Genomic DNA, 15,726 nt, shown 5'->3' on the forward strand with positions numbered 1-15,726 from the left:
GCCCCCTCCTTTTCAGCCAATCCCCGCCCGCAACCTTGGCCCCGCCCCCAAGCCCGGTCGAGGCCGGATCCCTCTGTGGCTCCCGAGGGGCCTGGACCAGTTTCGTTTACTTCAGACCTAGAGTAACGGACTTCCGCCCTTACCCAAGATGGCCGCCAGGCTCTGGCCTCCCAGGGAGTTAACCCTTTACAAACGAGTGCTGGAGGTCTCCTGGAGCCTGTCCCTGGGCTGCTGCACGTGCTGATGCATCCAGGGCAGGAGCCTGTGATTATAGGGACAGCGCACGGCTTTGGGGTGCTTTTCTTTATATTAATAATCCTAGGGGGCAGCTAGGTGGCACAGTGGGTAGAGCACCGGCCCTAAAGTCAGGAGGACCTGAGTTCAAATCCAGCCTCAGACCAAACACTTGACACTTACTAGCTGTGTGACCCTGGGCAAGTCACTTAACCCCAATCGCCTAAGAGGAAAAAAAAAAAGATGCTATATAAATAATCCTAATAGTAACCATGCTCTTAATTATGGGAGTCATTAATTACAATTGTAACACCACTCTGGGCTCACTTCCCCATCTGTTCTCGAACTGGATTGTGGAGTCTCAGAGGAGCAGTTACTACTAAAACCAGGTCTCTAGGGGTGACCCTGTGGTTGGCTATCCTCTGAAAACACTCACGAGCCCCCACTGGTGGGCTTCCCCTTCACAGCAGGGAAGGGTCCCTCTTCCTGTCTTCTTTCTCCAGCGGGTCCTCAGGAAGTTCACTGGTTGCAGGGACGGACATCTTACTCCACTGTTCAGCTGGGCCTGTTTCCCATAAGCCACAGTGTCTTGGCTAGCCCAGATTCCACCTGTGGTGGTCTTTCACCATCTTCAGAGGCATCTGGCGGTACAGTAGATAGAGTACTGGGCCTGGAGCCAAGAAGACCTGAGTTCAAATCCAACCTCAGAAATTTACTAGCTATATGACCGTGGGCTACTCACTTAACCTCGGTTTCCTCATCTATAAAATGGAGATGATAATAGCACCTACCTCCCAGGGTGGCTGTGCCCTTAGCACACTGCCTGGCACATAATGGGTGAATAATAAGTGTTTATTCTGGGGCAGCTAGGTGGCACAGTGGATAGAGGGCCCAGCCTGGAGTCAGGAAGACCCGAGTTCAAATCTGATCTCAGATACTTACCGGTTGTGTAACCCTGGACGAGTCACTTAATTCCCAATTGCCTTCCCCCTCCCCATTGATAAATAAATGCTTATTACCTTTCCCTTCACAGGCACTGCACTTTTTGAGCTGGAGTCCTGCTATGTTCTTTCAGCTAGGGCAAGGACCCTTAGTTTAGGACTGGCAGAAATCCTCTCCTTTGACGCCCGAGGACCCTTAATTCTGAGGTCGGTGAAGTCCAGGCAGGAGTGGAAGAGTTCTAGCCCACCCCTCCTGGTTCAAAGCCCGTTCCCTCAGCGAGGCGCTCCGCCTGCCTGCTCCATGACTTCTGGGCCTACTTGACTGTCTTTTTCTCCTCCCATCTCTTCTCATGCTAGGAAACTTCATAGGTGAACCTACTGCAAAGACCCTAACTCCCTCATTCCTCAGCCCACTCAGTTTCCAGGCCCTCCGCCTCCATGACGCCCCAACTGTACGACGTCGAGATGGGCGATCACCCCCCACTGCTCCACCTCCAGCTTCACAAACCCCCAAATCCTTTTATCTAATCATTCCATCCTTCCTCTCAGCCTTAAAACCCCTGAGCCTGTTTTTTGAGCTCGCGACAATCATCGACCACCCTTACACCAGCCACACTATCCTTCTCTATTTCAGCCCCTTGTTGAACCAGCTCAGTGAACACCAGGCTCTTCTCCACCCTCTCTTCCCTACTGGGGATCACATCTGGCCAAGCTCCCACCTTCTGCCTCCTTTGCTCCAGTTCATTGGTGTGGGGGCCAGACCAACCTTTTATTCTTCCTCCACCCTCCACTGGGGCCGTTCTTTCTCATCTTTCTCCAGAACCCTCCCTTTCGCTGTTCTCTTCGGTCTCCGCCAGGCTACCAGCTCCTTCTGAGCTACCTACAAACACGCCCGTGCCTCCCGTACCCTAAAGGCGCCCTCCCTCAATCTGACCATCCTCTCTGCAATGGGCCCTGTTATAATCTTCTGACAATTTATTCACCTCCACAGGACTCTAGCTCCACTGATCTCCTTCTGTTCCTCTAACAAGACCACCCATCTCCAGATTCCAGACCTTTGCATTGGCTGTGCCCATGCTTGGAATACACTCTCCTCCTTACCTTGGCCTCCTGGTTTCCCTGCACTGTTTCAAGGCTCATTTCAAATGCCACCTTCTGCAAGGGGCTTTTCCAGGTCATCCCTGCCCTCATGTTACCTTCCCTCTGGAATTACTTCCCATTTACTCTATGTGTCTCTTTTAAGTACACGGTGGTTGTTTGGAGGTGGTATTCTCCAGCAGACTGTGAGCTGTGGGCCAGGGCCCCTGTTTTTGCCTATCTTTGTCTCTCCAGCCTTTGGCACTAGTAAGTGCATCATAAATGCTTGTTGACTGACCTCAAATCCCACCTTCTGCAGGAGGCTTTTCCCAGTCCTAGCAGCTGCTAGTGCCTTCCCTGAGAGGAATCTTCATTTACTCTGTATGTTTCCCATACATACCCAGTTATTGACATGTCTCCCCTGTAAGAATGTGAAGCAGGTAGATTATTATTATTATTAGTGGTAGTAGTAGTAGTATTTTGCCTTTCTTTGAATCCCTAGAATTTACCAGGCTCTTGTGCTTCGTAAGCTCAATAATCGTTGACTTGACAGACTGATTGGCTTAAATCGATCAGGACCAGCCCAGCCAGTGGGTGCTCTTCAGGGTTTGCGATGGTCTGGGGCTGAGGAGCTGGACAAAGGCAGGACCTCAATCTGTGCCCCAGAAGCCCTTTCTGAGGCTAAATGACTTCTTCCACACACGTGAATTACTGACTCCCTAAAGTTGGGGAATGCCTGTTTTGCATCTGAAGGCCTTCCTCTTTATTTTTCTGAGGTCTTTCAGCCCCTTGGCACTCCCTAGGGCATACATTACAGTTGGGAGGGGGAACTATTTCTCTGTTATTGTGGTTGGGTCCAATCCGCTCTTCATGACCCCATTTGGGGTTTTCTTGGCAAAGACGCTGATGTGGTTTGCCATTTCCTGCTGCAGCTCATTTTACAGATGAGGAAACTGAGGCAAAGAGGGCGAAGTGAGTCGCCCAGGGTCACACAGCCAGGGAGTGTCTGAGGTCAGGTTTGAACTCAGGAAAATGAGACTTCCCGAGTCCAGGCCCAGCATTCTAGCCACGGCACCAGCTAGCTACCCTATTTCATTACACACATAATTATTATGAGCAGCTAGGAAGTACCACAGTGCATAGAGCCATCTTCCTGAATTAAAACCTCGCCTCAGACTCTTACCGGCTGTATGATCCTGGTCGAGTCACTTAACCCCAAATTGCCTCAGTTTCCTCATCGGTAAAATGAGCTGGAGAAGGAAATAGCAAACCACTCCTGTGTCTTTGCCAAGAAAATCCCAAATGGGGTCCCGATGAGTTAGACACAACTGAAAACAACTGGATAAAGGTGAAAATAATTATTATAGTTGTATTAATGACATCGAGAACATAAAAGGCAGTGTTGAGGAGTAGCTAGAAAACTGGGATTGTAGTCAGGAAGGGCAGGGTCCAAGTCTAGCCGCTAACATAGCCTGGCTGTATGACCCTGGGCAAGTCACTGCTTGACTTCCAAGTGGTCCCCATAAGATACCCAAAGAGTCTTTTAATTTAGGAACATCGACCTAGAGCCAAAAGGGACCTCAGACCTCCTTACAGATGAGGAAAGTGAGGCCCAGGGAGGGAAACGACTCTCCCAAGGACAGCCACGAGTCAAGTCTAGATCCTCGGCCTGTTTGGACTCCAGTCTCCATCAGTCCACTGCACCCAGCCTACAGCTGCCAATCTCTTTGCAGATTTACATTGGTAGAGAGTCCAGAAGGTTCCTCTTACTAAGGACCTCACAAGTCCCAACTAAATAATACCTATTATTATTATCATTAATTACTCCTCATGACAATCATTCAGTCAGTCAACAAACAATTAAGGACTGCTTTAAGTGCTAGAGATTCAAAAAGACACAAGAGACAGGACCTGCTGTCTGGGAGTGCGCAATCTAATAGGGACAAGCAAACAAACAGGTATGAACAAGCTATATATGGGATGAATAAGAAGTGAGTAAGAGGGCTAAGGGGGCTGGGAGGGACAGCTTCCAGCAGATAATGGTCCGAGAGCCGGGAGACCATTGTCCAGCCAGCAAAGGGCTCTCCCCAACCACCAGCCGCAACAGTGCGCATCTCCACTTTACAGAAGAGGAAACTGAGGCTTTGAGAGACACAGCTAATGTGTCGCAGGCAGGATTGGAACCTGAGTCCTCCAACGCCAAAGACCATTCCCAGACAACCACTCTTGGTTATTAACTGAAGACGAGTAGGCTCTTGGCTCAGACGGGGGAAGTGAACTGAGTCATCCTGCAATGAAGAAAGCAGAGGCATGATAACTTCCGGATGGGCCAGACCAGCCAAGACATCCAAGCAGGAGTGGGTGAAAAAGTGGGGAGGGGGAGTCTAGCGTCCTCCTCATAGAAACACCTCCGCTTTGGGGGACAGCATCCAGGTTCAAACCTGCCTCTTCACCCCAGCTAGGCGAGGTGACCTTGGGCAAGTCACTTCACCCTCCAAGGACCTCGATTTCCTACCCTTCACGACGTGGGTGGGTCATTCAGAAAGTTGGTCAACAAGCATTTATTAAGTGCAGGGAGAAGGGAAAGAAAAAGGTAACTGCCCTCGGGGAGCTTAGCTTCTAAAGAGGAAAGCCACCACTGCCACCGACACGAGCGGACACGAGGGGACACTGTGTCCATGGGGAGGGGATTGAGCCAGTCCGGAAGGAGGCTGGGAAGACCGAGGGGAGGGCGACCACCACAGCAGGGTTCGGGGTGGGGGTGGGGAGGCCGCCACGGGGCCCCGAGGCTCCTGCAATCTCGGCGTCCCCCCAGCCCCAGCCCTCAGTCCTCAGAGGAAGCGAGCTCAGGACCAGAGGAAGGAAGAATCAGAAGAGCCCGGAGCGGCCAGAGGGGCCAGCGGGGGCAGCGGGGGCAGCCAGCCTGGCCCTGGCCCTGCCCGGGGGCTGGAGGCGGAGTGGGGTGGGGAGGAGGGGCCCGAGGCGGAGGGGGGGGGGGGTGGTGGGGGCGGGGGGGAGGGGCCAGGGGCCAGCGGCCCGGGCCGGGGGCAGGCACTCCCACCTCCCTCTTCCCCCTCCTCCCCTCCTCCTCCCTGTAGGCCGGGGTGACATAGCGGGAGCTGATTGGCTCAGTTTCATGACAGTTTCTCTCACCCAGGCAACGGGGACGGGGCTCCCGGGAAAACAGGAGGGAGGGAAGAAGGAGGAGGAGCGAGCCCAGCCCAACTGCGGGGAGCCCCAGCGCTGACCCCGGCAGAGACCCAGAGGGAGCGAGAAGGCCGGGGCAGCCCATCCGGGTAAGCCTCCTGCACTCACGGCCACGGCCACGGGCCGGCCCGGGCTGGGCTGGGGGGAGCCGGGGAGCGGGCTCCCAGGCCTGGGAGGGAGGGGAGAAGGGAGGGAAGTCCTGGGGCTGCCCGGGGGAAGAGGAAATCGGGAGGCATGGAGGCGGAGCTGGCCCCATCCCACCTCCCCAGCCTCAGTTTCCTCCTCTGTCTAACGGGGAGGACAATCTCGGCCCCACCTCCCTCCTCGAGGAGTGGATGCTCCCTCTGCTGGTGTGGACTGCAGCCCCAGCCCTGCCCCGAATCCTTGGGAGAGGGGTCGCTCCCCAGGACCCCCTTGACAAAGTTTGGGGCACGGGACTTGTAGTTTCCCTGAGGGTGCGCGGCTTTGGGCAAGGCACTCCCCTCCCCGGCCTCAGTTTTTCCCTCGGTCAAATGGGAGTAAATATCATTGAACTGAGAGTACTGGGCAGTAGAAAGGGGAGTTCTTACCTCGGACACATCCTTCCGGTGGGAGCTGAGGGGGAGTCCCAGACCCTTGGCCTGGAAGTCACAGGAGCTGGGCTGGACCCTTTGCTCCCCAAGCGACCTTGGAACCATACAAGGAGCTCTGGCTCTCCAGGCCGGGGGACCTAAGTTCAGATCCCACCGCTAACCTTTATCTGGCCACGTGCAGGAAGGATTTAAGTAATTAATTACTGTGCCAAGCAAATGAGAGGCAGTCCCTGCCCCTTTGATTAGCTCCAACTTTTTACTGTTTGTGACTCATTTCTACCTCATTCTTTGCAGGTTGTCTCCCCCATTAGATTGTAAGCTCTTTGAGGGCAGGGGCTGTCTTTGGCCTTTTATTTTTTTCTGATTTTTTTTTATTAATGTATTTTGATTTATGGACAATCACTTCCATAAGCTTTTGAGTTTTAAATTTTTCTCTTCCTCCCTCCCCACCTCCCTCTCCAAGACCTTGAGGCAGTCTGATATATTTTGCCTTCTTTTATATCTGGAGCTCTTAGCACAGAGCCAGGCACACAGTAGGTGTTTAATAAATGCGTGTTGACCCCCTGACACCATTCAGAGTGGTGGCCTGGGAGGAGTGTTTCAGACTGGAAAATCGTTGGTATTATCAAGTTAACACGCATTTATTAAGCACCTACTGTGTGCCAGAAGGACAGCTGTGTGGCACAGTAGATAAAGCACTGGGCCTGGAGTCAGGAAGACTGATCTTCCTGAATTAAAATCTGGCCTCAGACACTCCCTAGCTATGTGACCCTGGGCAAGTCACTTCACCCTGTTTGCCTCACTTTCCTCATCTGTAAAATGAGCTGGAGAAATCACTCTAGTATCTCTTCCAAGAAAACCCCAAAGGGGGTCATGCACAGTCAAACATTGAAAAAACTATAAGTGTGCCAGAAGGATACCACTCCCTAATAGGTGCTGTCTTCCCTTACTGGTAGGTCAGTCGGTCAACAAACATTTATTAAATACCTAATGCATACCAGATACTGTGCCAAGATCTGGAAATACACAGAAAGACAAAAGACAGCCCCTGCCCTCCCAGTCTAATGGGGAAGCCACTCACCAACCACAGGGTCCAAGCTGAGGGCTATTGACAGGGTCAGTGGGAGAGGAGGCAGGGAGGGCTGGGGAAGGCTTCTTGCAGATGGGAGCCTGAGGAGAGCTGCGGACTTCCTTGGCAGGAACCATTGAACCCACTAGAGGTAGAAGAGGGGAGGGATCGACTTGCCTGGCGCATGACCAGGGAGACAGTGGGTCCTGGTGAGGCCAGGGATCTGTCACACACCCGGGTGGATGGCTTCTCCGTCTGTCTTCTCTCCCCAGGTTGGAAGCTCCTCTGGGCAAAGAACTTTTCATTCTTGGCCTTGTACCCCCAGAGCATGGGGGGCCCACTGGGTGTACTAATGGATGTTTGTTGAATTTCGTGCAGTCCCTTCATTTACAGATAATAAGGAACGACCTTATCTCTTTAGGATTTGGAGTGGCTTAACAAACAGGGCCCATACAAATAGTGAAAAACAGCCCCTTCCCCTACTTCCACTCCAAACACCCTTGGGGGAGAAGCAATGAAAATGGTATTCTCCCTCTTCTATGGATGGGAAACTGAGGCCTGCAGAGGAGCAGGCCTTGGGGTTTCAGACAATAGGGCAATGGAAAGAGCCTGGGTCCGAGGAGCAGGGGCACGACCCCATGGGAGTTACCTGGGACACTACCTGGGTGACCTTGGACCCCACCTCCCTGGGCCTTGGTTTCCATTTCTGTCAAATGAGGGGGTTAGATGGCACCAGGGGTCCCGATCTTTTTTATGACACCAAGGAGACATGCTTCTATTAGTGGGAGAAGCTCCCCACCCGCCATGGGGGCCATCTATAACAACATTTTGAAGAGAGGATAATGACTTGCCCAGAGTCACATAGCTAGTAATCATCTGAGGCAGAATCTGAACCCAAGCCTTGCTGACTCCGGGGCTAAGATTTTATCCACTGTGCCTTGTTGCCTTCTTAATGTGTTTATTATTAGGTTAGAAATAATGCTGGAGCCCAGCAGGCGGGAAGGGAACCTAGCTGGTCCTCCTCAGAATTCCCTCTTCTCAGCTCCGCCCTGGCACCAGGCAGCCACTTCCTCCTCTCCCCTCCTCTAAAGACGGCTCTGGCTTTGCCCCCACCCCACCCACCCTCTGCCCCTCTACTCTCTTTCCTCCCCAGGCCAGACGATGCCTCCCACCCCATGAGCATGTTTCAGATCTCAGAGTTTGAGCCCAGTGAGCAGGAAACTCCCAAAGAAGACGGCTTTGCCTATGCCCCGGGGGAGTCCAGGGGGCTGGGCAAGCACAGCGCCACTGCCCCCAGCTTGGCCCCAGTCAGGCCTGGACCCAGACCCGCACCTGGAGCCCACCACCATGAGGGTAGGTGCACGTCCCGAGCCTGGCTCTGATCTTGGCTTCTCTCTAGTCTAGGCTGTGGTAGCTCTGAATGGCTAACACCCCGAGGGGTGTTAAAGCCCAGCTTCACAACCACCAGTGGGCGTAGATGGGAAACAAGACTTTTGGGATGCCTGAGAGGGAGGGGCTGTTTTTATCTCCATTTTACAGATGAGGAAACTGAGACTCAGGGTCCTGCAGCTAGTTAACCACCACCTTGTGAAGGAAGCCGGGTTCATTGTTGTTATCGGAGGATCTCTGCCCAGCTTGTGTGCCAGCCTCCACCTCCCCGCTGAAACACTGCCTGACACAATTTCATTGATTTATATTTCAAAGAAACTCAGTCTCCTAGTTTGGGCCTCTTTCCAGCCTCCTGAGCCACTGGGGAGGGGGCTCTGGGGAGACCCTCAGGGGCTTGGAAAAGCTCAGATTTTCAGTGTCTACCCTCAGAGGCACACTGGAGAGAAGGAAGGGGTGGAGCCTGGACCCTCCCTAGCTTGGGAAAGCCCTCCTTGAGCTGACCCCTGCAGGACGGGAGTCTTTTTGTGATAGGAAGGTCTAATTCAGAGCCGCAGGAGGGAGCACACTGCCCAGCTCCCCAAGCCCCAGCATGGTCCAGTGAAGTCTTCAAGGCCCAGCCTTCCACTCTGGGGCCCTGGGGCTCTATAAAATAAGTGCCTTTTCCTGAATGACCAGGATTAGCTCTGTTCAGATCTAAATCTAGGGTTGGTCCCCCAGGAAGAAGGCAGTCAGCTCCCCACCTGGAACACCCAAGCTGTTATTCACTGAACTACCCTTTACTTTGGGGCCAAGCCTGGGTGCCTGGGACTTGCATTCCAAATAAGTGAGGTCACAGATGCCCTAGGGCATTTGAGTGTGGGGACCAGAGGACATCAGGAAAAAGTGAGAACCCACTCTGGCTTGCTTAGTGAATAAATATCAAGCTCCTTTGTGGTTACTGAATTTATACACGTTTATCCTGTCAAAAGTCCCATTGCATTTTCTCCAGAAGGCTCTTCCTTACTGTGGCAGGTGTGACCTAGGGATCAGAAGGAGGGTCCCAGGAAAGTCAGGCCCCATTTCCATGGTGCCCTGAGGTCACTGGATTAGCTGACTGGCACCTGGTCCCACAATGCCTTCCAAACCCAGTGCTCAGATGGGTCTCTCATCTCATGCTTGGCCCTGCCAACCCCAGGGCCTCCCCTGTCCAGGGTCTTGAACCCATCTGAGGTTCTGAGGACTTCCCCTTGGGTTCCTTAGACTGTCCCCACACCCCATGGCCTCCTCTAGGACTGGAAGTCTGGGAAAGCAGGTATAAAAGTCCAAGGAGATGGAAGGGGGGGGAGCTAGGCAGCAGAGAGCCTCAGAGGCTTAGGCAGAGGACAAGGGGGGGGAGGAGGAGGAAGAGGAAGGGGGGGAGGGAGGAAGAAGGGGAGGACAGCAGTGGGGAGGAGCAGGAGGGGGGCTATCCCGGGGATCTTCGTGGAACCCAGATCTGAGATGACAGCCCAGGGCAGGCTGGACACAGGCTGAGAGGAACCTCAGAGGTTCCAGAGCCCCTCCGGCAGCAGAACCCTTTACATCAGTTCTGACCTTTGGACCTCAAAGCCACCTTCTAGGGGCAGGCATTCTCATCACTGGTTTACAGGGGAGGCACAAGGCCAGGCCACACAGTGTCAGAGGTGAGATTGGAACTCGGGTCTTCCTTTGGTCACGCCCCCCCTTCTCAGCCTTACTAGATGGACAGAGAACGGCCTCCTTCCCCTGCCCCCTTGTCATTTGGGGTGGGGAGCTCCCTGGGCCTCCCCTGTGTCCTTGCTGAGGTCTGGGGGCCAGCCCAGCCCATTCTCATCCCATGAGGCTTTTGGGCACACCCTGTGCTTGTAGAGAGCAAGAGTGCAGGAGATAATGTTTTCTGTTGCTCACCCCACCCACTGCCCAGCCATGACCCCTCCCTTCCTTCAAAACCGGCTTTGGGAAACCACCCAGCCACCCTGGCGCACCTCGTCCAAGAATGCTCCCTGGGTCACGCTCCTAGGCAGCTCTGCTGACCCCTGCTTGGGCCTCAGGCCTCCAGCTCTTGGGGGGGCGGGGCTCTAGTGAGGGGCAGTGGGATGGCCACTGGCCATACCGCAGAGACCCTGGATTTAAGCCCAGTGAGGCAGCGTGACACAGAGAAAAGAGGATTGGCCTTGGAATCTGAAAGACCTGGGTTCAAATCCTGCCATGACCCTAGGCAAGTAACCCAGTCTCAGAGCCTCAGTTTCCTCCTTTGTAAAACGAGGGTGATGATAGTTAGTGCCCAAGGTCATTGTGAGGATCAAAGTACCCAGTTTTGACTTTGGACGTGTCATTTAACTGACTCAGCCCTCAGTTTCCACAACTGAAAAGAGAAAAGGTTGGATCAGATGATGTCTGAGGGCTTCTGTGGTCCTGTAAATGACATAGCAAAATACAAATATAATAAATAGATTTCTAACACATTTAATAATAATACTATCTTATATATAAGATATTAATTTTTTGTTTTTCTGTCACCTACATCCACCCTGCCAGAGAGCCATCCTTTATTAAAAATTTTTTTGTTATTTTATTTTTTAAAAAATAATGTTTTTAAGAGAGGAAGAAAAAAAAATTCCACAAAACCAAGCAATGCTTCAAAAAAAGCTTAACCTCATATACACTGTTCCACACCCCTGGCCCCCACCTCTGCCGAGAAGAGGGAAGGTCTTTTCTCTTATCCGTTCCTCAGGGCCAGCCTTGTTCCATTATTTGATGGTTGTTTCCTTTCATTTATACTGTAATCCTTTCATATGTTGCTCTCCTGGCCCTGATCGCTTTCCATCAGTCTGTGTTCTCTGCATTCCTTATGTTCGTCACTTCTTATAGTACAGTAACGTTCCGTGACATTCACTTGCCCCCATTTGTCAGGCCTCTTTTCGATGGGCAAGGACTGCTGGAAATCCTTTGGTCTAGAGGGGGCCTTTCTCTTTGTCAATAACCTCTTTGGGGTATGAGCTGAGCAGTGGAATCTCATTTTATTTGCGTAATTCTATATTGCTTTTCAGAATGGTTGTATCCATTCACAGCTCCACCAACAATGCATCAGTGTGCACTTTTTTCCAACATTGCCTATTCCCTTTTGTCAGTTTTGCCTGTTTTCTAGCAAAGCCTGTGTTAAAGTGCCTCATGCTGTTCTTGTAGAGAAGATGGAGAGATCTGGATTTTAAGGATGATATAATGAGATGGCTTCAGAACTGCTTGGATTGCCAGAATGATAGAGTTGTCGCTAATCATTCAATGTCAGTGCACCAGGAAGTCCCCAGTAGAATGTCCCCAGGCATCTGTGACTGGCCCTGGGCCATTTAACATTTAGTACTCCATCTTTTTGGCCTCAGGGAGCCTTTACACTCTTAAAAATTACTGAGGACCCCCAGAGAGCTTTTGTTTATATGGTTCTTCTCTGTAGGGGGTGATGTAATTCAGTAGGGTTAGATGGAAAGTCTTATCCTTGGGTACAAAAAAAAAAAAGCTGTAATAAGTATAAGACTGAGGAGGCATCAATTGGATAGCGTATTGTCAGGAAAACAGATCCAGGGGTCTGAGTGGACTCCAAGCTCAAGATGAGTCAGCCATCTGGGTCTGCACCGGGAGGGCACTCTCAGTTTCTCAATGCCACTGAAAGATGTTTGTGCCTTGGGTGTATCTGTTAGGAAGTTAATTACCAAGTCCAGGTGAGGGTTAAGAAGGACCAGAACTAGGATAGAGGCCCAGGTGCCCCTGGAGGTGACGTGCGGCCAAAGAAGGGGGGCAGCTTTGAGGGCAGGGGCCGTCTGCTGCCTCTTTTTGCATTAACGGGGCCGGGTACACCATTGGTGCCTAATAAGTGTTGATGAAGAAGGTTGAGAGACGGTAGCATCAGGGGTGGGTAAGTGGAAGGGAGGGAGAGGCTGAAGATGAGGCCCCGTGGGAGAACCAAGGGAGGAACTAATGATGTTTGGGAGAATTAATGACTGCAGGAACGAATGCGTGGATGAATGAACGAATGAACGAATGAATGAATGGCGCTCTCCCCGCTTCCTCCGCAGGCGCAGGCGCAGGCGCCGGGGACAGAAGGCCCCGCCTGATCTCCTACCCCCCACTTCGGGAGGGGCCCGGGGAGGCGAGTCCCGAAGCGGAGGCCGAGGCCGACTTCTTCGAGGGGGAGGAGGAACGCAGCCTGTTCCGGAGCCGCTCCAGCTCAGCGCCTCCTATCCTCTGGGCTGCGCGGCGTTATGGCAGCGAGTTGCGCAGGATGAGCGACGAGTTCGATTGCACCTTCAAGGTATCCGTAGAGGGCGGCCAGGTGGCGCGGGGCATGCTGGTCGTTGTAGTCCCGCAGTTCCTGAAGGCCTCCCCTCGAAAAAGAAGCTCTGGGAAGGGGGGAGGGAAAGCTGGTGACCGGAAACGAAGGGAAAGGGCGGATGCCGGAAGTTGGGTGGACGACACAAATGCCCGAGATGGCCAATCACTATAAGCCTTTGCTCTTGTCATCCTCCCTTCCCACCCCCACAGGGTCTTCCCCGCCCGAAGAGCGCCGGCACTGCGAGTCAGATGCGTCGGAGCCACGGCTGGGCCCGCACCTTCCAGTCTTGGCTCAGCCGGAGTCTGGGGAAAGGGAGCGCCGCCGGTCCTTCCCACTGACCCCCACCCCTTCCCCTTTTTTTCTCAAGCACCTCGACCATCACGTAGTTTGGCGGCCATGTTGCGTAAGGGCGGAAGTGCTCTGCCCCTATTTCCAGGGGCCAGGAGCAAGCGCAGAAGTTCAGGGAGTCAGAGAGCGTATGGCGTGACTGCAGTCTTTCCTGGGCCAAGCGAATTATTTGGGGAGCCAGGGCGCCGGTATCTCGGCATAACAGTAGTCAGGCTTTTTCCGCCCATAGCCAACATGGCCGCCGGAAGCGGCCTGCCACTAGATGTCCAGGCCCGCCCTTACCAATCGGCTTGTGGGCGGGGCCTCGTTGCGCCTGCGCCTTGGTCAGAGCCCAGATTAACCATTTCTCCCCCGGGGAGCTGCTCACGTAGCTGACTCTTGGGTTCTCTGTGTGAACGTGGCAATAAACAGATCATTTGTTGTTGTGTCTCCTGCTTCTCTTCTCCCACGCCTGGGGCTGGACCGACCCCGGGTCATGCCCAGACACTCGAGGCCTGTTTTGTTTAGTTCGGGTCCCTGATATCCCGATCCCCACTCCAAAGCTCAGGAACCTGCCGTGGCTCCCCATTCCTGTCCTGGCATCTTACTCCTGCTTCAGGTCCTCTTGGTTCCAGCCTGACTGGACCAAGTTCGGAATGCAGAGCCCTCTTCTGTTGGGGACCAATTTAGGTGCCACCTGTGCTGAGAAGCCTTCTGTGATTGCTCCTCCTCCCCCAGGTGATCTGTCCTTCCTCAGGTTATCATAGAGTAGTCCTTTTTATGGATCTGGCCTCATCAATCCCTTGTATTTGCTTACCTGCCCTATCTCTTGTAGAATATAAGCCCTCTGAAGGCAGGAAACCTTGGAGGGGGGGGATCTTTGCCTTCCCAATACATGGGTAGAATCATAAACTTATCCATTGTCAGAAAGACTTTATCGTAATTATAGGATGATGTTTCTACAACTGGAAGGGACCTCAAGGCATCTAATGTCCAACTTTATCATTTCACAGAGGGGCTGACCTGGACGGGTTAAGATCACACAGGTGGAATTTGTCCCTCCTTGGGTAGCTAGTGCTGCACCCGGAGTCAAAAAGACTCATCTTCTTGGGTTCAAATCCAGCCTCAGACACGTACTAGCTGGGTGAACCCGGACAAGTCACTTTACCCTGTGTGCCTCAGTTTCCTCATCTGTAAAATGATCTGGAGAAGGAAATGGCAAACCACTCCAGTATCTCTGCCAGGAAAACCCCAAATGGGGTCACAGAGAGTCGAACACAATTGAACCACAACCACAACCACAACCTCAGTCTCCCATGCCAGTGCTTTCAGATCTCCCCAGCCTATGGAGAAAGGCAAAACCAGCTTATTTCTTAATCCTAATTCCTAAAGAAGGTAGGACTGGAAGCTGTCTGGGTTCCCTTCCAGGGACCTTATGATTCCTCTCTGGGCCTCAGTTTCTTCATTTTGTCAAAGGAGGGTGGGAGAGTAGATGGCTTCCCTGGTGCCTTCCAACTAGAACATTTTCCTGTTCAAGGACGGCTTTCCACTGAAGATGAACATTGAAGGATAGCTTGGATTTGGGCTGGGAGGAGAAGCTGCAGGGGAAGGGGCATGTAAGCAAGGGGGAGGGAGCCAGGAGGGGTGGTCACAACTGGAGACTGATTACCCAGAGAGAAGGGGAAGCCAGATGCTGGGAAGCTTTGAATGTCAGGAAAATCCATTTGGACTTAACATCGAAAAGAAAGGTTTACGAGCTAGCTGGGACAGAGATCATCTAGTCCAGCCTCATTTTCAGATCCGGAAAGTGAGGCCTTGAGAACTGACAAGTAGCCAAGCTGAGATCATCCAACCCCAAACTACGCTAGCAAACCCTGTGAGAGGGGGACGAGGAAGAAACTCCTAGGCAGCTGACTCCGGCGTCCACGAGGAGAGTCCTGAAGGGCTCTGTCTGTCCATCCTGCTGACCCATGTGACCACCAAGGAGCTGGGGCAGGGACTCCTTGGCAAAGCTGTTACTCCTTTGTAATTTCCCTGTGCCTCCCTTCCTCCCCACCCCATCTCCTGTTTGCTCTGGATTTTGGCAAAAAGAGAAAGAGAGAGGACAGCTCATTGGCAGGAGATAAGAAGCTGCCTTCCTCTCCCGACTCAGGCATTTAAGCCCTAGTGGGTGGGAAGGCAAGAGGGGGTTAGGGAGAGTTTTCAGTCAGCAGCTTGACCCAGGGGCTGCGGAAACAGGTCAACTGAGAATCACAGGCCATCAGAGCTGGGGAGACCTGAAAGCAAAGAACACAAGAGCTAGAGAAGTCCTGAGAAAGGAGAATGTCCCTACAAGGAGGGGCCTTGGAGCAAGGAATGTCAGCCTGGGAGGGACCTTAGAATGTGGAATGTCAGAGCTAGGAGGGATAATCCGACCCCTACTTTTATGATAAGGGAAAGCTGAAGGCCAAAGCAGGGAATGACCTGAGATCCCACCGTCCCAAAGCCTGGGTTTTCGTCAGGTCCTCCGACTTCAAATCCATCTTCGGTGTCCACCGGGCCAGGCTGCCTCCCTCTTGGACCAGCCTCTCTGTGGCCCCTACCTTG

The 15,726-nt window shown here is 52.9% G+C and overlaps 1 protein-coding gene across 1 annotated transcript; it reads left to right on the forward strand.

Annotated features, from left to right (window-relative positions):
• The first annotated feature begins 5,393 nt into the window (after nucleotides 1–5,393).
• Nucleotides 5,394–13,582, forward strand: BAD (BCL2 associated agonist of cell death). Its single transcript, XM_027856057.1, has 4 exons — nucleotides 5,394–5,548; nucleotides 8,254–8,453; nucleotides 12,557–12,792; nucleotides 13,023–13,582. The coding sequence occupies exons 2-4, from the start codon at nucleotides 8,276–8,278 to the stop codon at nucleotides 13,149–13,151; spliced, it is 543 nt and encodes a 180-aa protein (XP_027711858.1). The 5' UTR covers nucleotides 5,394–5,548; nucleotides 8,254–8,275; the 3' UTR covers nucleotides 13,152–13,582.
• Nucleotides 13,583–15,726: the final 2,144 nt, after the last annotated feature.

The sequence above is a fragment of the Vombatus ursinus genome, unplaced genomic scaffold (genome assembly GCF_900497805.2).
Source record: "Vombatus ursinus unplaced genomic scaffold, bare-nosed wombat genome assembly UNPS02011369.1, whole genome shotgun sequence".
Lineage (NCBI taxonomy): Eukaryota > Metazoa > Chordata > Mammalia > Diprotodontia > Vombatidae > Vombatus > Vombatus ursinus.